This window comes from Polypterus senegalus, chromosome 6 (genome assembly GCF_016835505.1).
Source record: "Polypterus senegalus isolate Bchr_013 chromosome 6, ASM1683550v1, whole genome shotgun sequence".
NCBI classification, from domain to species: Eukaryota; Metazoa; Chordata; class Cladistia; order Polypteriformes; family Polypteridae; genus Polypterus; species Polypterus senegalus.
This window is the reverse complement of record NC_053159.1, coordinates 134289463-134311208: the sequence shown is the minus strand read 5'-3', so window position 1 is coordinate 134311208 and position 21746 is coordinate 134289463. Positions and strand designations below refer to the sequence as shown.

At 37.4% G+C, this 21746-nt stretch overlaps 1 protein-coding gene across 1 annotated transcript in view; it reads right to left on the bottom strand.

Annotated features, from left to right (window-relative positions):
- Positions 1–21746, bottom strand: part of ddx52 (DEAD (Asp-Glu-Ala-Asp) box polypeptide 52) — a 38318-nt gene that overhangs the window by 1014 nt on the left and 15558 nt on the right. Inside the window, exons 7-14 of the mRNA XM_039757261.1 lie at positions 20530–20602; positions 18031–18234; positions 17770–17860; positions 17494–17616; positions 11984–12134; positions 11408–11483; positions 9553–9624; positions 6502–6600 (exon numbers count right to left, since the gene is read on the bottom strand). Coding sequence (XP_039613195.1) covers positions 6502–6600; positions 9553–9624; positions 11408–11483; positions 11984–12134; positions 17494–17616; positions 17770–17860; positions 18031–18234; positions 20530–20602 — 889 coding nt within the window. The remainder of the gene's footprint in view (positions 1–6501; positions 6601–9552; positions 9625–11407; positions 11484–11983; positions 12135–17493; positions 17617–17769; positions 17861–18030; positions 18235–20529; positions 20603–21746) is intronic.

Sequence of the window (21746 nt, the reverse complement as noted above, 5' to 3'; positions counted from 1 at the left end):
ACTTTCTCACTTACTCTTTAATGTATTGTTATAATTTATAAAAGCAGGAAACAACACTGGCTAACACCATCAGCAAGTTACTTTACCTGAATAGGAAATGCAGAGTTGTCCAGATATACACTTTCATAATTGGAGAGTTATAAAAAAAATTCATAGTCTCTCTGTCTTGTTTCCAAAATTTCCTGAACAGACTAAAAACCAAATTTTCTTAAGAAAGTAAAAATCTTTGATGTTTCCAGAGCCTTTGTTTATAAATCTATTCTAGAAATGCATTTCAACCTTTTGTAAACCTAAGTTAGAACTACACTCTGATGCTTTAAATAGTACATACTACACAAAAAGCATCTGGTGAAGGGAAAGAAACTACATTATACATTAGTAGGTCTGAGGAATGTATTTGAGAAAATTCCAAAAGAGGTGGTGAGGCGGGCAATAAGAAAGTTGGTTATGGAAGAATGGTTAGTATCTGCAGTGATACGAATGTATGGTAAAGCAAAAACCAGGGTCAGCACAGCTGAAGGAAGATAACGAAAGTTTTTAGGTGAAGATTGGGCCGCACCAGGGTTTCCTTCGGAGTCCACTGCTTTTTGTGATAATGATGGAGGTGATGACCAGGAATGTTCATGAAAGATTGCTGCAGGAGGTCTTGTATGCCAATGATCTCACGGTGATGACACAAAGTGAAGTGAGCTGAATAAGAAATCTACTCTGGAAATGAAACCCCTCAAGGTAAATGCAGGAAGGAACCAAGATGATGGTTGGAGGCTTAGGGAAAAAATGTGTGAAGAGGTGCATTATGATGGAGTGGAGTGGTGGAGGCCTAATGGGAGATCAGAAAGATATATATATCTATATATATATCTATCTATATCTATATATCTATATCTATATCTATATCTATATCTATATATATATATATATAAATATACACACACACACACACACACACATATCTATATATACACACATACACAGGTGCTGGTCATAAAATTAGAATATCATGACAAAGTTGATTTATTTCAGTAATTCCATTCAAAAAGTGAAACTTGTATATTAGATTCATTCATTACACACAGACTGATGTATTTCAAATGTTTATTTCTTTTAATTTTGATGATTATAACTGACAACTAATGAAAGTCCCAAATTCAGTATCTCAGAAAATTAGAATATTGTGAAAAGGTTCAATATTGAAGACACCTGGTGCCACACTAATCAGCTAATTAACTCAAAACACCTGCAAAAGCCTTTAAATGGTCTCTCAGTCTAGTTCTGTAGGCTACACAATCATGCTGACTTGACAGTTGTCCAAAAGACGACCATTGACACCTTGCACAAGGAGGGCAAGACACAAAAGATCATTGCTAAAGAGGCTGGCTGTTCACAGAGCTCTGTGTCCAAGCACATTAATAGAGAGGCGAAGGGAAGGACAAGATGTGGTAGAAAAAAGTGTACAAGCAATAGGGATAATCGCACCCTGGAGAGGATTGTGAAACAAAACCCATTCAAAACTGTGGGGGAGATTCACAAAGAGTGGACTGCAGCTGGAGTCAGTGCTTCAAGAACCACCACGCACAGACGTATGCAAGACATGGGTTTCAGCTGTCACATTCCTTGTGTCAAGCCACTCTTGAACAAGAGACAGCGTCAGAAGCGTCTCGCCTGGGCTAAAGACAAAACTGCTGCTGAGTGGTCCAAAGTTATGTTCTCTGATGAAAGTAAATTTTGCATTTCCTTTGGAAATCAAGGTCCCAGAGTCTGGAGGAAGAGAGGAGAGGCACAGAATCCACGTTGCTTGAGGTCCAGTGTAAAGTTTCCACAGTCAGTGATGGTTTGGGGTGCCATGTCATCTGCTGGTGTTGGTCCATTGTGTTTTCTGAGGTCCAAGGTCAACGCAGCCGTCTACCAGGAAGTTTTAGAGCACTTCATGCTTCCTGCTGCTGACGAACTTTATGGAGATGCAGATTTCATTTTCCAACAGGACCTGGCACCTGCACAAAGTGCCAAAGCTACCAGTACCTGGTTTAAGGACCATGGTATCCCTGTTCTTGATTGGCCAGCAAACTCGCCTGACCTTAACCCCATAGAAAATCTATGGGGTATTGTGAAGAGGAAGATGCAATACGCCAGACCCAACAATTCAGAAGAGCTGAAGGCCACTATCAGAGCAACATGGGCTCTCATAACACCTGAGCAGTGCCACAGACTGATCGACTCCATGCCACGCCACATTGCTGCAGTAATCCAAGCCAAAGAAGCCCCAACTAAATATTGAGTGCTGTACATGCTCATACTTTTCATGTTCATACCTTTCAGTTGGCCAACATTTCTAAAAATCCTTTTTTTGCATTGGTCTTAATTGATATTCTAATTTTCCGAGATACTGAATTTGGGACTTTCATTAGTTGTCAGTTATAATCATCAAAATTAAAAGAAATAAACATTTGAAATACATCAGTCTGTGTGTAATGAATGAATCTCATATACAAGTTTCACTTTTTGAATGGAATTACTGAAATAAATCAACATTGTCATGATATTCTAATTTTATGACCGGCACCTGTATGTATGCATGTATACACTCACCTAAAGGATTATTAGGAACACCATGCTAATACGGTGTTTGACCCCCTTTCGCCTACAGAACTGCCTTAATTCTATGTGGCATTGATTCAACAAGGTGCTGAAAGCATTCTTTAGAAATGTTGCCCCATATTGATAGGATAGCATCTTGCAGTTGATGGAGATTTGTGGGATGCACATCCAGGGCACGAAGCTCCCGTTCCACCACATCCCAAAGATGCTCTATTGGGTTGAGATCTGGTGACTTTGGGGGCCATTTTAGTACAGTGAACTCATTGTCATGTTCAAGAAACCAATTTGAAATGATTCGAGCTTTGTGACATGGTGCATTATCCTGCTGGAAGTAGCCATCAGAGGATGGGTACATGGTGGTCATGAAAGGATGGACATGATCAGAAACAATGCTCAGGTAGCCCGTGGCATTTAAATGATGCCCAATTGGCACTAAGGGGCCTAAAGTGTGCCAAGAAAACATCCCCCACACCATTACACCACCACCACCACCCTGCACAGTGGTAACAAGGCATGATGGATCCATGTTCTCATTCTGTTTACGCCAAATTCTGACTCTACCATTTGAATGTCTCAACAGAAATCGAGACTCATCAGACCAGGCAACATTTTTCCAGTCTTCAGCTGTCCAATTTTGGTGAGCTTGTGCAAATTATAGCCTCTTTTTCCTATTTGTAGTGGAGATGAGTGGTACCCGGTGGGGTCTTCTGCTGTTGTAGCCCATCCGCCTCAAGGTTGTGCGTGTTGTGGCTTCACAAATGCTCTGCTGCATACCTCGGTTGTAACGAGTGGTTATTTCAGTCAAAGTTGCTCTTCTATCAGCTTGAATCAGTCGGCCCATTCTCCTTTTGACCTCTAGCATCAACAAGGCATTTTCGCCCACAGGACTGCCGCATACTGGATGTTTTTCCCTTTTCACACCATTTTTGTAAACCCTAGAAATGGTTGTGCGTGAAAATCCCAGTAACTGAGCAGATTGTGAAATACTCAGACCGGCCCGTCTGGCACCAACAACCATGCTACGCTCAAAATTGCTTAAATCATCTTTCTTTCCCATTCTGACATTCAGTTTGGAGTTCAGGAGATTGTCTTGACCAGGACCACACCCCTAAATGCATTGAAGCAACTGCCATGCGATTGGTTGATTAGATAATTGCATTAATGAGAAATTGAACAGGTGATATATAAATAAATAAATATAAATAGATATATACACACACCCCGATCTACATACTGTCAAATAAACGAACCAAACACCCTAGCACAACATGAGAGGCTTCGCCTTTAGCGCTGACGTCTGAGGTTCGATTCGCGAGAGTGGATGCAGCGAGTGTGTACTGCCTGATGAGCCCATCAGGCAGTTGGATTTAGTCTTTAAATTTCTATGGTAAAGAAAAATTTATGCAATGATGATTAAATTTAACTTTCATTCCTACTAAACATATTTCTGTCGACCAAATAAAAATTACTTATATTTAAAATTTAAATAGAACTTGAACAAATACGATAGTTCATAATACCCACGCAGCACTAAGTGCACGTAAAATTAGGAGTCATCCCCACCGGGTATACATACACTGGATATACATATATATATATATATATATATATATATATATATATATATATATATATATATATATATATATATATATATATATATATATATATCTATTGTGAACGCTGGCCCGGACACAGACAGACGGACAACATAGTTTCACCCAACACACCGTTTATTTACAATATTTACAAAGTCTACCATGCTCACAAACCCCAGTGCCTCTTGCACCGATCCCCCAGTGTCCAGGCCACACAGTCCTGTGCCTCTTTCTCCTGGCGCCTCCAGTCCTCACTCCAGCTCCGTGCCTTTCCTCCCGACTCTCGCCTCGACTGCTGGGAGGCGGCCCCTTTTATGGGAACCCGGATGGGCTCCAGCTGCTTCCCAGCACTCCACCGCAGACACGCCCGCTGTGTGGCAGAAGTGCCGCTGCGCACCCGAAGCCGCCCGGGTGTCGCCTGTCGTCTTCCCCCCAGCACTTCCGCCACACCACGTCTGTTCAGGCAGCGGGCGCCGCCTGGTGGTGGCCACGGGCCCCTACAGGGCTGGGCTTCAATGCCCTTACCCGAGGCCACCAACATAACCAGGGCGGACACCCCCTCGTGGTCTGGTGGAGGTATAGGCCCTCCTCCGGTCCTCCTGGGCGTCCCGGCCAGGCTCCTGCCTCGGCCGGATGTGGCAGATGATGGTCTGGAAGTGGGGCGCCGCCTGGCGGTGACCACGGGTCCCTACAGGGCTGGGCTTCCATGCCCTCTACCCGAGGCCACCAGCGGAACCAGGACGGACGCCTCATGTCTGGAGGAGGTACAAGCCCTCCTCTGGTCCTCCCGCCGGTGCCTATATATATATATATATATATATATATATATATATATATATATATATATATATATATATATATATATATATATATATATATCAGCAACACTCATGACAATGACAAAACAATTACATTGTCAATCGAAAATGACGAAAACAACTTCATGACGCTGCCGCCAAATACTCGCAGAAAAATCCACAAGTTAAGAGACACGCCGTCGCTAAATAATCGCAGGCAAATCCACAAGTTCATAGAGACGCTGTCGCTAAATACTCACAGAAAAATCCACAAGTTAATAGACATGCTGTCGCTAATACTTGCAGGCAATTCCACTAATTAATACCGAAATGCCTGTTAAACATCTTAGATTCACGAGTAGCGATTTGGGTAGTGAACACTTCATGAATGAAACCTGTTATCTTTACAAAGGTTGACAAACACTAAATGTAACTTGAACACAACACATCCATCCAAATATGAATCCTATTTGAAAGAAATAATGATAATCAAATCCTTGATGACAGCAACACTCATAACAGTGACAAATCATGTTAATCTATTATTAAAATGTTTCCTTCCTTTCATTACTTTAAGCAACACTCATAACATTTTGCTATATATGTATATGTGTATATATAAATATGTATATATATATAAATATTATATATACTATATATATATATATATATATATATATATATATATATATATATATTGCTATATATATATATATGTATATATATATATATATATATATATATATGTGTGTGTGAGTGTGTCTGTGTCTATATATATGACAGCAACACTCATATCAGTGACAAAACAATTACATTAACAATCTTACATTATTTTTAAAATGTTTCCTTTTCTTTTCATAACTTCTTTAACACACTACTTCTCTGCTGTGGGTATTTGGTAGTATATATATATATATATATATATATATATATATATATATATATATATATATATATATATATATAAAGTCATTCCTGAATATATAAAGTCAGTGTCAGAATATATAAAATCATTCCCGATTATGTATAACGTCAAAGTCTGATTATATAAAGTTAGCATCGGAATATATAAAGTTATACTTAGAGAAATTAGAGAATATTTAATGGAACTAGACCATTTTATTTGTGAATTGTCCTAACTTTATATATTCAGTAATTACTTTATACATTCCAGCACTGACTTTATATATTCAGGAACTCCTCTACATATTTGGACACTGACTGTATATATTCAAGCTTTGACTTTATATTTGGCGCCCCATTTTATATATATAAAAACACAAGTATATGTCTCATAACAACCTCTTAAAAATGTTTACATCACATTGGCATCCTTGTATTTCATACTAAAGGATGCCTAGTACCTTGGAAAGTACAGGAAACAATGTCGGGGCAATTTGGAAAATGGATGATAAACTGGTGACAAAAATGTAGTACATTGTATTAAAAGTAATATAAATTTTGGGACACTGCCAGTACTCATCAGAAAACAAAATAGGAGTATCTCTTACTCTGTAGTATTTCTTTTCCTTTTCTTTAACAGGAATTTAGGGGTTGTCCGAATGGTCTCTCTCCTTGGAGGCTTCTTAAGTAGTCTCCTTCTCTTTTTACTACAAGGAAAGAAAGAACCAAATTAAAAGAAAACAATTTCACTATCAAGCAATGATTTAACTTTATACAGCTGTTAATACTTATTTTCTAAAATACAAGTGTAATCTAACCAAAATAAGGTGCCAATGGACTGAAGGCCTAAAATTCCTTACACACACACACATAAATCTATATTTAATATAGATATATATACATATCTGTATATATCTACTGTATATCTATCTATCTATATACAGTTAGGTCCATATATATTTGGACAGAGACAACTTTTTTCTAAGTTTGGTTCTGTACATTACCACAATGAAGTGTAAATGAAACAATTCAGATACAGTTGAAGTGCAGACTTTCAGCTTTAATTCAGTGAGTTGAACAAAACGATTGCATAAAAATGTGAGGCAACTAAAGTATTTTTTTTAACACAAAAGTTGCTTCACATTTTTACATTTTTATGCAATCTTTTTGTCATATATAGCGCTGACGTCCGAGGTTCGATTCCCGAGATGGGGTGCAGTGAGTGTGTACGCCTGATAAGCCCAGAATTAGGGCGAAACACGTGCTGCGTATGGTTTGCATTATTTGACAGTAAAACTATTTCAGTATATTCAACATATATAAATCAGCGCTTCCCGATTTATTTTACCCTCGCACCCCCTTGGTTAGAGAAGAAGTATGAAAAAATATGAGGCTAACGCAGAAAAAAAGATCACCAATTGAAGCTTTATGGATAATGGATACTTTATTCGTCATCAATAATTATTTTGGTAAAACAATACTCAGTGTGATCCTCCTTCCATGTTCAAATTTTTTCGCGACTAGCCATGACTACAGGAACAGTAAAAAAGTAAGAGGGAAGAGAGAGAGAGAGAGAGAGAGAGAGAGAGAGAGAGAGAGAGAGAGAGAGAGATAAACTGCTCAAAAAAATTAAAGGAACACTTTGAAAACACATCAGATCTCAATGGGAAAAAGAAATCCTCCTGGATATCTATACTGATATAGACTGGGTGATGTGTTAGGAATGAAAGGATGCCACATCGTTTGATGGAAATGAAAATGATCAACCTACAGAGCCCTGAATTCAAAGACGCCCAAAAATCAGAGTGAAAAATTATGTGGCAGGCTAGTCCATTTTGCCAAAATTTAATTGCAGCAACTCAAAATTGTACGCAGCACTTTGTATGGCCCCTGTGTTCTTGTATACATGCCTGACAACATCGGTGCATGCTTCTAATGAGATGACAGATGGTGTTGTGGGGATCTCCTCCCAGATCTGGACCAGGGCAACACTGAGCTCCTGGACAGTCTGAGGTGCAACCTGGTGGCATTGGATGGACCAAAACATAATGTCCCAGAGGTGTTCTATTGGATTTAGGTCAGGAAAGTGTGGTGGCCAGTCAATGGTATCAATTCCTTCATCCTCCAGGAACTGCCTGCATACTCTCACCACATGAGGCCAGGAATTGTTGTGCACCAGGAGCCACTGTACCAGCATAGGGTCTGACAATGGGTCCAAGGATTTCATCCTGATACCTAATGGCAGCCAAGGTGCCTTTGTCAAGCCTGTAGCAGTCTGTGTGACCCTCCATGGATATGCCTCCCCAGACAATCATTAACCCACCACCAAACTGCTCATGCTGAATGATGTTACAGGCAGCATAATGTTCTCCATGGCTTCTCCAGACCCTTTCACTTCTGTCATGTGCTCAGGGTGAACCTGCTCTCATCTGTAAAAGCACAGGGCACCAGTGGTGCATCTGCCAATTCTGGTATTCTATGGCGAATGCCAATCGAGCTGCATGCTGCTGGGCAGTGAGCTCAGGGCCCATTAGAGGACATGGGGCCCTTGGGTCACCCTCATGAAGTCTTTCTGGTTGTTTGGTCAGAGACATTCACACCAGTGGCCTGCTGGAGGTCATTTTGTAGGGCTCTGGCAGTGCTCATCCTGTTCCTCCTTGCCCAAAGGAGCAGATACTGGTCCTGCTGATGGGTTATGGACCTTCTATGGCCCTCTCCAGCTCTCCTAGAGTAACTGCTTGTCTCCTAGAATCTCCTCCATGCCCTTGAGACTGTGCAGGAGACACAGCAAACCTTCTGGCAATGACACGTATTGATGTGCCATCCTGGAGAAGTTGGACTACCTGTGCAACCTCTGTAGGGTCCAGGTATCGCCTCATGCTACCAGTAGTGACACTGACTGTAGCCAAATGCAAAACTAGTGAAGAAACAGTCAGAAAAGATGAGGAGGGAAAAATGTCAGTGGCCTCCACCTGTTAAACCATTCCTGTTTTGGGGTCATCTCATTGTTGCCCTCTAGTGCATCTGTTGTTAATTTCATTAACACCACAGCAGCTGAAACTGATTAACAACCCCTCTGCTACTTAACTGACCAGATTAATATCCCATAAGTTTCATTGACTTTATGCTATACTCTGATTAAAAAGTGTTCCTTTAATTCTTTTGAGCAGTATATATATATATATATATATATATATATATATATATATATATATATATAGATAGATATGACAGCAACACTCATATCAATGACAAAACAATTACATTAACAATCATGTTACATTATTTTTAAAATTTTTCCTTTTCTTTTTCATAACTTCTTTAACTCACTACTTCTCCGCTGCGAAGCGTGGGTATTTTGCTAGTATTTTTATATAATAAACGTGTATGTTGGGTGACATAACGATGTCCGTCTGTCTGTGTCCGGGTCACGTTCCACAATATAAACACATATATACAAACATTCAATGAAACAGCATTTCCAAACTAATTCCCACAAAGGCTTTCTGGCAATAAAACTGCGTGCAATGGTGGTCACATTCCTGATTCAAATTAAGGTGCCTTCTTTTCTGTACAATCTGTCTATTGTAAGCTTTTTTCAGAAGGGTAAAAATATTTTAGCCTTTTCAGATATATAAATGATTTTATCGGATTCATACCTGTGCAGCTTTTTGAAACCCACCATGTAGTCAGGAACAGGGCATCCAGCCTGTTTGATTACAGTGGCAATACTAAGGGAAAGTCAGAACAGACTGATTAGATCAAATTAAATTTGTTTAATTCAAAGACAAATCTGTAGAACAAATCCGTAACACATCATTTAGATTCATTATCTTCCTTACTTTATTTAACGATAATGTGGCAGGTTAGTAAAGCAACAATGATTCATTACAAAAAAAATAGCTCAAAGCCATGTTAAATAAGTAACAGACAGACACACCAAGGTGGCCTAATAAAGTAAAAGTGGTCCTTCACACTCTCATAATTACTTTAATTGTCTGGTGGGAATTTGAAAAATATTTTTTTGTTCAGTGACATCATTGTTCATGTCTAGAGGCACATTATTTCTACACAGCAAAAACTGTAGTGTGGAAGTATAAAACAAGCAAGTTACCACCAGCAACAGTATCATTCTCTGTTTTTTCAATAGCAACAAAAAGTCTTCAAAGACACACTTATAAATGTTTGTAATAATCAGACATTATTTTCAAAAAAAATTGCAGTTTATATTAAGTCATTAGAAAATTATGAGGTGTCTGGGGGCCTCATTTCATCTTGTTTCCCCTGCCAATTTTTCTATCACTGACATATTAACATATACAATGATTTTCACCAGCACCAGAAAGTGGTGGACTCTGGTGTCTAGGTTCAAGACCAGAAACATTTTTCAGTTTCACTTAAGAATTTTCTGGCTTAAAAAGTATAGGAAAATATATAGATGACAATTTAAACTTCATCACTGTATTGACAGGTGATTTTACTTTTTGGAGAAGTTAACCTGAGAGAGCACTATGACATAAGCAAACAAGAGCCTGTAGTTTTCGGTGTATTTTATATCATATTAACCTATGTTTTGCTTACCTATTAAATTACAATGTATTCTGGGTATACTACAGTTATTTTTAAAGATACTACCAAGTACTTGTATTTAATTGTCTTTACAGATCTTCATTTCCACCTGTCATTCCTGCATCTACAGGTACACCATTTCAGCACTGTTTAGCATTAGGAATATGGACCAAAATGGATGTCTACATGCCTGTTAATAATTTTAAACTTCACAGTTGTGACAAAAATGGAGGAAAAAATAAGAAAAAATAGTCACTTTTTAAAGTTCAGGATTGGGTGGTTCCCTTATCATAGCATATAGCTGATGGAGTATTGGAAAACAGGAGTTGCAACAGCAAAATTTATCGTCTCCACCAAGTGTGTCACAGCACTGCAGGACAGACTGTTTTACATTTGAAAACAGGCTATTCTCTTATCCTTATACCAATTAATAAAAAAAAAACAACCTTTATCGAGTGTGTACACTTATTTCTTTGGTAGCTTAGGTTTTGAAGTCTTTCTAACACACTTGTGCAAAGCTTTGCATTTTACATTCAGTTATTTTCAGTCAGCTTTTATATGTATATAGCAGATTTCAGAAAATTTGCCATTATTGGAGCTTTTATTCCAAATTTTACTTTTCACTCTGAAAAAGATATCTTTGTGTAGAAAAGTTTTTTTTACCCACCGTCAACACAAAAGGGTCTACAACTTATTTGTTTAGTGAGTCAAAATAGTCGTATGCCTATTGAAGATTTTGGGGTAAAATAAGCAGCACAGATTTGAATGTGTACTTATAAGTTAACCAATTCTACTGGTGCTACATAGCTGTACTAAAACCAAGAATTCATTATGTCTCTTTTTAGCAGGACTAATCTACTGCAGGAATATATGTAAACTGGTTCTGGTGATGCTATAGAACTTCGTGCTCTACTTAAAAACAAGCTGCATGGGACCAAGTTTTACCTCCTTAGTAATGGTTTGTCCTCTTCAGTGAAAAAAGTAATTGCCTTTCCTCTGTTTCCAGCTCTTCCTGTGCGTCCTATCAATTACAATAATGCAATTTAATGGAGAGATAGTTTACAAGCACATTAATAACAGTAAAAAGCATCAGTTTTCTGACATAGTTTGAAAATAAAATAAGAGCACAAAAATGAAAAATACCAAGGATCCCAGCTTCAAACTTGAGTTGCATCACATGTTCTAAACTTTAAGGTTTGTATCCACAAAACAAATACTGGAATATTTTTAAGAATAGCTACCAGGTATAGTACATATAACACACTTAAAGTACTTTTGAAGTGTGAGTTCCAGGTTTCCAAATAAGGCAAACACTGGGTACATATAATAGAAATACTTTGCCAGGGTGAGTCTGGAATGAAGTTGATAAAGCAAAAAAGGATGCAAGATACTATTGTGCAAAATATAAAAATTGTAACAAGACAGAAATAGATTTGGAAGATGGCAAAAATTCTAAAAGCTTCCAGTGATTACTGCAAGTCTGAGTAATTCAAGAAAAATACACATATCTGTAGAACTTACCAACCCGGTGGATGTATTCAATTGCGCTGGTAGGAAAATCATAGTTGATGACGAGGTTGACACCTTTAAAATCAATACCTCTAGCCAACAATGCTGTACAAATCAGCACCCAAATCTTCCCAGCTCGAAAACTGGAGACTATATTGTCTCGCTGCAGAACAGAGAAAAGAAATAGCATTCCTAGTAAGTTTACTGTTTTGTATTAGTTCTGCAAAACATGAAAACCTATAGAAATAAAAAGTCTTTTGTACAGCAGGTGCTTATAATAAGTAAGCAAACAAGTAGCTTAGATAAAAGCCTTTTCAAAAATGTAACATGCTGCGGAGCATGTTTGTATTACATTAGCCCTTCTATGTACTATGGTCATTTAAATTTATATCGTAAAAGGGAAACTCTAAACATCAGCTTCCTAATTCAAAGCAAATCCCAATCACTACAAAAAAACATATTGCACTACAATTAAAAGTGAAAAATAATTTATTTTTCATTTAAAGATAATGAAAAATTTGCTTGGAGATTGAATAACAACATTTACATAATTGTCATATTTCATCCATGTATCATCAGGAGTTTAGATTTTGGTGTATTTATCTTACAAGCTCTGGGATATAACCAACAACTCCCTGTAATATTTACATTACTTTTACTTCATACAAGGTTTGCTCATTTATTTATTTATTTTTACAAAACATCACGTGTCTGAGCAAGCCACATTCAGTGCTTGTGAAACATTGGGCCACAGATAAATAAAACCATTTAAAATGAAGAGTAATACAGATTCTTGTATATATACACACACACATTATATTATATACACACTGTAGTTAATGCTTGTGCTCTGTATAGGCCTAGTACCCCATTCAGGGATAGAAGTTGCCTGTTGTCCACTGCTTAGAGGTCGTAACATAAGGTTGTCACAACATAAAGTTGATGTACAAAGTTTCCATCAACTCTAGTACCAGTTGACATGAAACATTAATTTGAGACATGTAGTATATGGATGGAAAGCAATAAGCTGCAGGTAATTATTTCATTACTATTCCCCTTTCTGTGGTTTAGTACTATGTACTGGCATAATTAATACAGTGCTCAACATCAGGTAACCTTAAGTTTGAAACATTAGGTCAAAAGAGCAAATTAATATTAAAATTAGTACAGGCAAAAATACCGTAATGACTAATAAAAGTGAGAGATGGGGTTTTGAAAAATGAATAATTGAGAATACTTATCATGTAAAATTGGAAAAATTTGATTATGCTGTTTAATTTGCATTTAACATTTCAACAATGGGTTAACTTACTGAGGCAGGGTAGATAGACAGAGAGAGAATTAGTCTTTTTACGGAAGCTGTTTAAATACATATATAGGTAGATAAATATAAAACACACACACTTTGGTCTGAATGACTAAAAAGCATGAAAATTCAAAAGAAAGAAAAGTTCTGACTTGGCTGTTACAGTCACAGTGAGGCATTATGCAGACATATTGCTGTTGGTATAAAGGAGCCCCCATAGTGTTTGACACTTCTCCTGAATGATTCGTTAGCTGAAAGTCCTCAGTGTTATTCTGTCAGCGAGAGGATGTGCAACCTTATTCATAATGGCACTCAGTTTTGTTTTAATTATTTCCTTCACTTCTACTAGTTTACTAATTATTTAATTTTTGCACAACAGCGTCATCTGCCATGTCATGGGCAGTGCATCGCCTGCACCATAATGTAAAAACATTCCTGGCCCTTCACATGAAGCAGCCAGCAAACTTTCTCTAGTGATGCTTTAATCATTTGGAAGCCGATCTAAAATTTGTTCAAATTTCACTCCAGATGACTTAGTGACTGGTAAATTGGTTGATCTCAAAAATGATTTTTTTCATTATCTGCATTTCTTAGTTTAATAGTAATTTAACTGTAGTGATCCTTTACTATTATAGTATTAAGGTACCTGGAGAAGTGCAAGTGTTGTTGTTGCTGCTGGAATGTCATTTTTATTAAAATTTTCCTTCATTGCTTAGTAAACAATGAGCTTGTTAACTTCAATATATAAATTTGTTTTTATGTATAAACTTCAGCATGTTAGAATTAAATCTTCCCAATAAACATCTTATTAAGATTTTACATGAAATTGTGGCTTGTAATTATGACAAGCATATATTTTTTCATTTGTGATATACAGTATGTATTATGGAGAAATATTTTGTGTATACTACTTAACAGTTATATTTTAAAGGGGATTTTATTTTAGCATTTTTATATGGTCTCTGAACAATAAGCCTACTGAATTTAATGTTATTAAAAAACAAACAGGTAAATCCTTTGAGCTGTGGTTTAATTTCAAAAAAACCTATATTAAACACTTTAATACAAAATATAAGGCTTCTGCACAGCAGGCTATGCAGAAGTTTTGTGGAAAAAAGTAAAAAAAAAAAACAAAAACAAACAAAAAAAGAAGGAGGGGCACAATACGACAACAGTTCCGATAAGTTAAACCTTAAGGAGAGAAAAAAAACAAAAACAAACTGGGAACATAATTCAAATTATCATTAACAGAAATAGACTGTGCAGAGTGATTTATTGTAGCTTCCCAAATTTACAAGTAAGACATTGTATTTTTCACTTGTGATGCCCCTGTTTAAATTTAAATTACATATCAGTTGAGTTTGAGTATGGAAGTAACTTATCTATAATAATAAAAGGCAAAGCCCTCCCTCCCTCCCTCCCTCCCTCACTCATCACTAATTCTCCAACTTCCCATGTAGGTAGAAAGCTGAAATTTGGCAGGCTTATTCCTTACAGCTTACTTACAAAAGTTAAGCAGGTTTCATTTCAAAATTCTACGCGTAACGGTCATAACGGTCGATAACGGTCGACAACGTCCGCCATGTTGAACTTTCTTATTTATGGCCCCATCTTCACGAAATTTGGTAGGCGGCTTCCCTGCGCTAACCGAAACCGATGTACTTACTTATTTCGATGGTATGACGCCACTGTCGGCCGCCATATTGAACTTTCCAACGTCACCAATTTTCAAACTTCCCGTGTAGGTAGAAGGCTGAAATTTGGCAGGCTTATTCCTTACAGCTTACTTACAAAAGTTAAGCAGGTTTCATTTCAAAATTCTACGCGTAACGGTCATAACGGTCGATAACGGTCGACAACGTCCGCCATATTGAACTTTCTTATTCATGGCCCCATCTTCACAAAATTTGGTAGGCGGCTTCCCTGCGCTAACCGAAACCAATGTACATACTTATTTTGGTGGTATGATGCCACTGTCAGCCACCATATTAAACTTTCCAACGTCACTAATTCTCCAACTTCCGTGTAGGTAGAAGGCTGAAATTTGGTACTTATTTCGTGGTATGATGCCACTGTCAGCCGCCATATTGAACTTTTAACGAAAACGATGTCCGTACTTATTTCGTTAGTATGACACCACTGTCGGCCGCCATATTGAACTTTCCAACGTCACTAATTCTCCAACTTCCCATGTAGGTAGAAGGCTGAAATTTGGCAGGCTCATTCCTTACAGCTTACTTACAACAGTTAAGCAGGTTTCATTTGAAATTCTACGCGTAACGGTCATAACGGTCAACAACGTCCGCCATGTTGAACTTTCTTATTTACGGCCCCATCTTCACGAAATTTGGTAGGTGGCTTCCCTGAGCTAACCGAAACCAATGCACATACTCATTTCGGTGGTATGACGCCACGGTCGGCCGACATATTGAACTTTTCAACAGTCTTTGTTACTTATGGGCCCATCTTCAAGAAATTTGGTACACGGGTTCCCAACGCTAACTGAATCCTACTTACGTACATATATACGTCCATAGCCTGCACCTCGGTCACCGCGTGAGGTGGCGTTGTGTCCCCCATCCCAACGCCTCCCACGTTGTTGGCTGGCTGCCTGCATATATAAGACTGTCCGTCGCTCCGGTCTCTACATTCCCTTCCTTGCTTCGCCACGGGATTCACGTCTCCCTACTGATAACTACAGCCCTAATTTGTTTAATCCACGGCTTCTCCGCTGTTTTATTGTTTGTTTATTACAATTATAGTTATTGTATAGGTATTTTACACTTACTTTACATTGCTCAGGTACCCATTTCCTTTATCATTCCAACCCTCATTACCATGTCTATCGAGATGATCACTATAGATCAAAGAACTGTCACTTACCGAGTGGTTTCCATGCCCGGAGATGGCACCTACCTTTACCATTCTCTTTGTTACATATCACGGCCATATCAGGCTCACTCTTGATATCCGGATGAACATTGTGTCTTATGTATTGAATGACTGGGACAGGTTCAAGGTGTGGACTGATGACGGTACAGGAGATAATTATACTACACAGGAGCACTAGAAGAGTGAAATGCTTAAGCCCTTCACCTATGGTTCTGCATGTGAGTTGATGGCTGCCGCTGAATTGTTCGGTTGTCGCTTTCAAGTGTACCAAAATGGCCAAATAGTTTACACCTTTGGACAACCGCCAATGCCTCTTAAACATCTTTGATTCAAAAGGGACGATTTCAGTAGTGGACACTTTGATGTTTATGAATGTTTAAACTCTCAAAAACTGGGTGTGATTTTATCAATGAAACCGGTTGTGTGCTTACAACGCTTGACAGATGCCAAATGTCACTTCAACACAACAAATCCTGCAAATACTGTCGCAATTGAAACAAACCATGAAACTCAAAACGATTATGACAGCAGCAATCCAAGCTGTGACATTTGAGACAAGATTACTGTTCACCTGGCCAACTGTAAGTTACATGCTCAAGAGTAAGCTCAGCGCACAGCTTGGTCATGTTACAACCGGAGGGCCGAACTTTCAACATGATATACAAAGAGATCCTTAACAAATAATTATTGGCATATTTTCCCTCAGTTTAAAAAGGTTTAATTTTCTTCTTAATAAAAATTTTAATGCAGTACTTTGCCGCTGCGAAGCGCGGGTATTTTGCTAGTCTATATCTATATCATATATATCTTATATTTATAAGTCTAAATTTTAAGTTTAGCTACATAATAATAAACTGTAATTAACCCCCCCCACCCCCCCACACATACAGCTTAATAAATTAAAAGGAACACTGAAAAGAAACCCAAGGTAATTTATAAACATCAAGGGAAAGTACTATACTTAATATTGTGACAATGTACACAGTAGGTGTAGATCATAGGTCATAGTGAGTGTTGATGGCACCTAAATCCTTGTCAGTGTTATGACTAATAGAAGATTTTTCCAATACAAGGCTGCTTGTGGACTTCATTTTTTACATTCTTCTACAGAAAACAAGATACGATTCACATGATCGAGAAGAACATGATCCAAAAAGACAGGTAGTCAAATTCATCCTTTACTTTTTAAAGTACTTTTTGTTGAACAAACACATGGACTTGTGGTAAGCTTTTGTTTGTGTTGACTATGTTGCTGGTATGCTACATAATGATCTGTAGTTTAAGAAGTTATACAGTATGTAGTTAATAAAAGTTGCAGACATACCTGCTGCTGTGTTCGTTCAGCATGGATGACATCAACATTAATTCCATCATATATTAATTCATGGAAAAGCTCCTTTGCTCTTACTATAGACTGTACAAACACCAATACTGGAGGCAAAAATCCCTGTTGGGATATGGAAGAAACAAGTTAAGCAAAAATGCTATATAAAAAACAAAAATCAACCCATAAGTCAGGCCACATCTAACCCAGGAAATGTTTTCATGTATCATACTAACAACTGATACATTAGGATACAATTAAAAATTCAACTCCCACCTTTTTCACAAGGTCCCTCATTGCAACCAATTTTCCATTTTCAGTCCCAACAAACAGAAGCTCTTGCTCAACCATATCTGTGGCTGCATTTCTAGTGAGAACAAAAGGCAGATGAAGATTACCATTAAACTGCCTTCTGGCATTTGTCTACTGTACTTAATGTACAATTGTAGCACAACAACAAAACTGGAATCCCAAACACAGGTAAACTGAGCAAATTACCACTACTTGTGAAAAGGGAAAGCAAGATTTAATTCTCACCTCTGTCCAACACAGACAGACACCATGTTATCCAGGTTCAGTTTGCACCACTGCTCTACATCTGAAGCAAACGTTGCACTGAACATAGCATGTCTCACAAGGTGGGAAGAGCAAGCCAAGAAAATGGTGGCCAGTTGGTCTCTGAAGCCAGTCTTCCCCTCCTCAAACAGCTTATCTGATTCATCAACTACCATCCACTCCACACTGCAGAAAAAGTATTAAATACAAAGTAACTGTACACCTTCCGGATGACAGTCCCATTTCGAAAAGACAATTCATTAGAAAAGCCTGAAATTACTTTTCGCGAAAGCCCAAACCAAATTAAAACAAGCAGAATACATAATGCAAAATATACTCTTTCAATTTAAATGCATGATTATGTGTGATGATGTGACCAATCAGGTGTAAGTTGCAATAGTTTTAACCTGTAGCGTCACACACATGACTGAGTTAGAAATGGTACCAAGATTTACAATTTTTTAATACAGTACCATAACTAATTTAAATTAAAGAATGGGAGCTTTGTATTCATATCCTAATTGTAACGGAAACGGCTGCAGTTTTTTGTCCAACCAGCCATCCATGAACTAACTGGTTTATCTTTATTGGTGGCCAATTTGCAATGGTGACAGAGTGAGCTGATCCATATATTAACTTCAAAATAAAGATGATTTAATGTTTCAGAACTTGTACATCTGCCAGACATTTGTATAGTTCAGCTTGTAATAATTTGAAACACAAGGGAAATGTCTCTAATAATCACAGGGAAATGTGTCAATGTCAATTTATTTATACAGCACATTTAAAACATCATCAGTAATGCTGTAGCCAAAGTGCTTTACATTAAAAAATACAATGAACATAAATAAAATAAATAGAAATAAAGTACAATAACATATAGCTGGCAGTGAATTAAAAAATAGAAAGATGACAACCATCAGTATCAGTGAAAGTATTTGAAAGCTAAAGAACAAAAATGGGTCTTCAATCTAGTTTTAAACAGTTCAATTGAAGGTGACTCCTTAATGTAATGAGGTAAAGAGTTCCACAGATGAGGTGCAGCAGCTCCAAAAGCCCTGTTCCCCCTTAGTTTTACACTTAGTGCGAGGGATCATAAGAGACAATGGACTGGTAGATCTAAGCTCTCTGGATAACTGGTGTAAAACACACAATTCAGATAAACAGCCAGTAGCATACCCATGTAATGATTAAAAACTAGCAAAAAATTTTAAAAGTCAATTCTGGTAACAGGCAACCAGTGTAAAGAAGCTAATATTGAAGAAACACAATCAAACGTTCTTGCCCCAACCAAAAAACGGGCAGCAGCTTTCCAAGCCAAATGCAACCTGCGTTAAGGATTTTCTGATCCCAGAATACAATGAATTACATTAAATCAAGTAATACAATGATGTCAGCAAGACTATTAAAACAGCAAACTTCACTGATGAAAACAAATCAACAAATGCTGACTTTGTTTAGCTCATTAAAATTTTGAAACCAAAGTGATTTTCATTAGTATAACAACTAAAACACGACAAATGTTGAGTAAAATACAACACATATCAGAATGACAAAGGAGCAAAAATGGCGCTGTCTCCAGTTAAGAGTAACAACTGCAGTTATAGTCAGTCAAGCTCAGTGGATTTGTACATAGGCTTTAGCCTTAAAAATGTCAAATCACTTATATTATTTGATACAAATAACAAGGATTAGTTTGGGTATGGTGTGATGTGGGACCAACACAAAAATCATGCATCACTCAAAAATGGCTATACCTTAGCACAATTTAAAATACTGGCTTATGAAGTTTCACACATTTCATTGGGAGGGTCAACACCACAAAAACCAAAACAGCAGAGTGGATGTTCATGAAATTTTGCATGTACATTTCAGTTAACCCAGTGTAACAGAGTATAATGAAGTGAGTTGAATAGAAGTTCAATACAGGGAACAACACAAAAAGTTGTTGTTTTACCTGTCTTACATACCAGTGATTCGATTATTCAATAAGCCATCCAGTTTATTAATGTTGATTTAGTCATTTATTTAAGGAACCACAGTAAAACAGGAAATACAAAGCAGTGTTCATGGTTCCAACTCAGCAAGCAGTTACCTCAATTATGGAATCCGACCATTTACAAAAATAAATTCTTGACTTATGACAGCTAAGAAATTGATAGGTTTTATGCAGGTAGATGATTTGTGGGAAACTTGCATTTCAGTCTACACTGGTAAAAGTGTCAACATTTAAACAACTAAGGTAAACATTTAATTTTTTTGCTTTAACACATTATAATATCATCTCTGGGCACTTTGGCCATTTCTTTATAAATCCTATGATGAAGCATATAAATCCGACCATTTTTTCACTGGAGAGAAATCCCCAAAACCTCCATCATTCAGCACTGCCCCATCCCCAACAAACAAAGTTCAGGCTCTGCATGCATATCAAATCACTCAAAGAATAAAACAATTATTCAAAATTTTTCTGAGATTCACCTCCTAAGATCAATTCCTGGCGGTTCTTGATTCAGAAGGTAGATCAGCCTGTTAGGTGTTGTTACTAAGATGTCTAGAACAACAAAAAAAAAGAAAAAGAAAAAAGAAGCAGCGATCAAGAACAAATTCACAGTAACAACACTTGTATGCAACACTTGTTAAGCACTGACAAAGTGAAAATTACTACAGCTGGCAATTTACAAATTTGAGAGGTGTCTCTGTACACCTCCAAAACTGTAGATGAGTTTGCATTAACCTCTTGCGCACTAAGGGGTTTTATGGACTTATTGCGTGTAAATTACATACCCAAAAATAAATGGCTAATATTCTGTTTATGTAATAAAGGAGATGCAAACGGCTGAACAGTAGTGAGCATAACGTTCCAAATTTTTTAAATACATTATTTATATGATTAAAACCCTTTGTTTACATCAATTAAATTTTAAAATTAGGGATTTCTTTTCAAAAAACTGGATTTTACAGTACATAACCAAGACAATTTATGATGCACAACCATGGAATCAATTTTCTTTTGTGCTCTGATCAGTCAGCTATCATTGTACTAAGTTTAGATGTCATATCCCATAGCACTACAAAGTTAAACTGTTTGACACGTGGTGTTTCATTTTTTTAGAAACATTAAGTAAAAGTTAAGTGAATCAGTGGCACTCGGTGGAGAGTCCGTCTAAAAAACTGCAAGGAGCTGCTTGGCCCTGCACTATACAAATATCCTGTGAAAGTGAATACCCTGTGAAAGTGTGTGCGGTGTGATTCAGTGATAAATTAGAAGAGAGACTGGGATCCCCACATGAAACTACGAATAGCAGCATGGCGCAGTATGATACGAATACAGTACATTTGATTGAAGAGTGGTTCTCCCATGCAAGTTTGTACAGTGACATTCAATCAAAGGGTTTCTCGCGTAAGCCTTCAAGCAAGTACACAAAGAGGTTGAAAATAAAAGAGCACTGCTAAGAAAATGGACACAGGAAAAACGTGCAGCAGAGAGCGTTCCAGATATGGTGCCTGAACCCATATGCTTGAACTGTAAAAGTGCATGCAGTTACACTTTAAAGTTATTCTAAGGAGTACTTACAAATCAAGCAGAGCCTTGGGTCCTTCTCAGTAGTTAAACTGTGACTCAAGGTCTTCACATTCCATATTACTAGCATTCTGTAACTTTTCTAGAACATCCTCAAAATGTGTTTTTTTTTGAA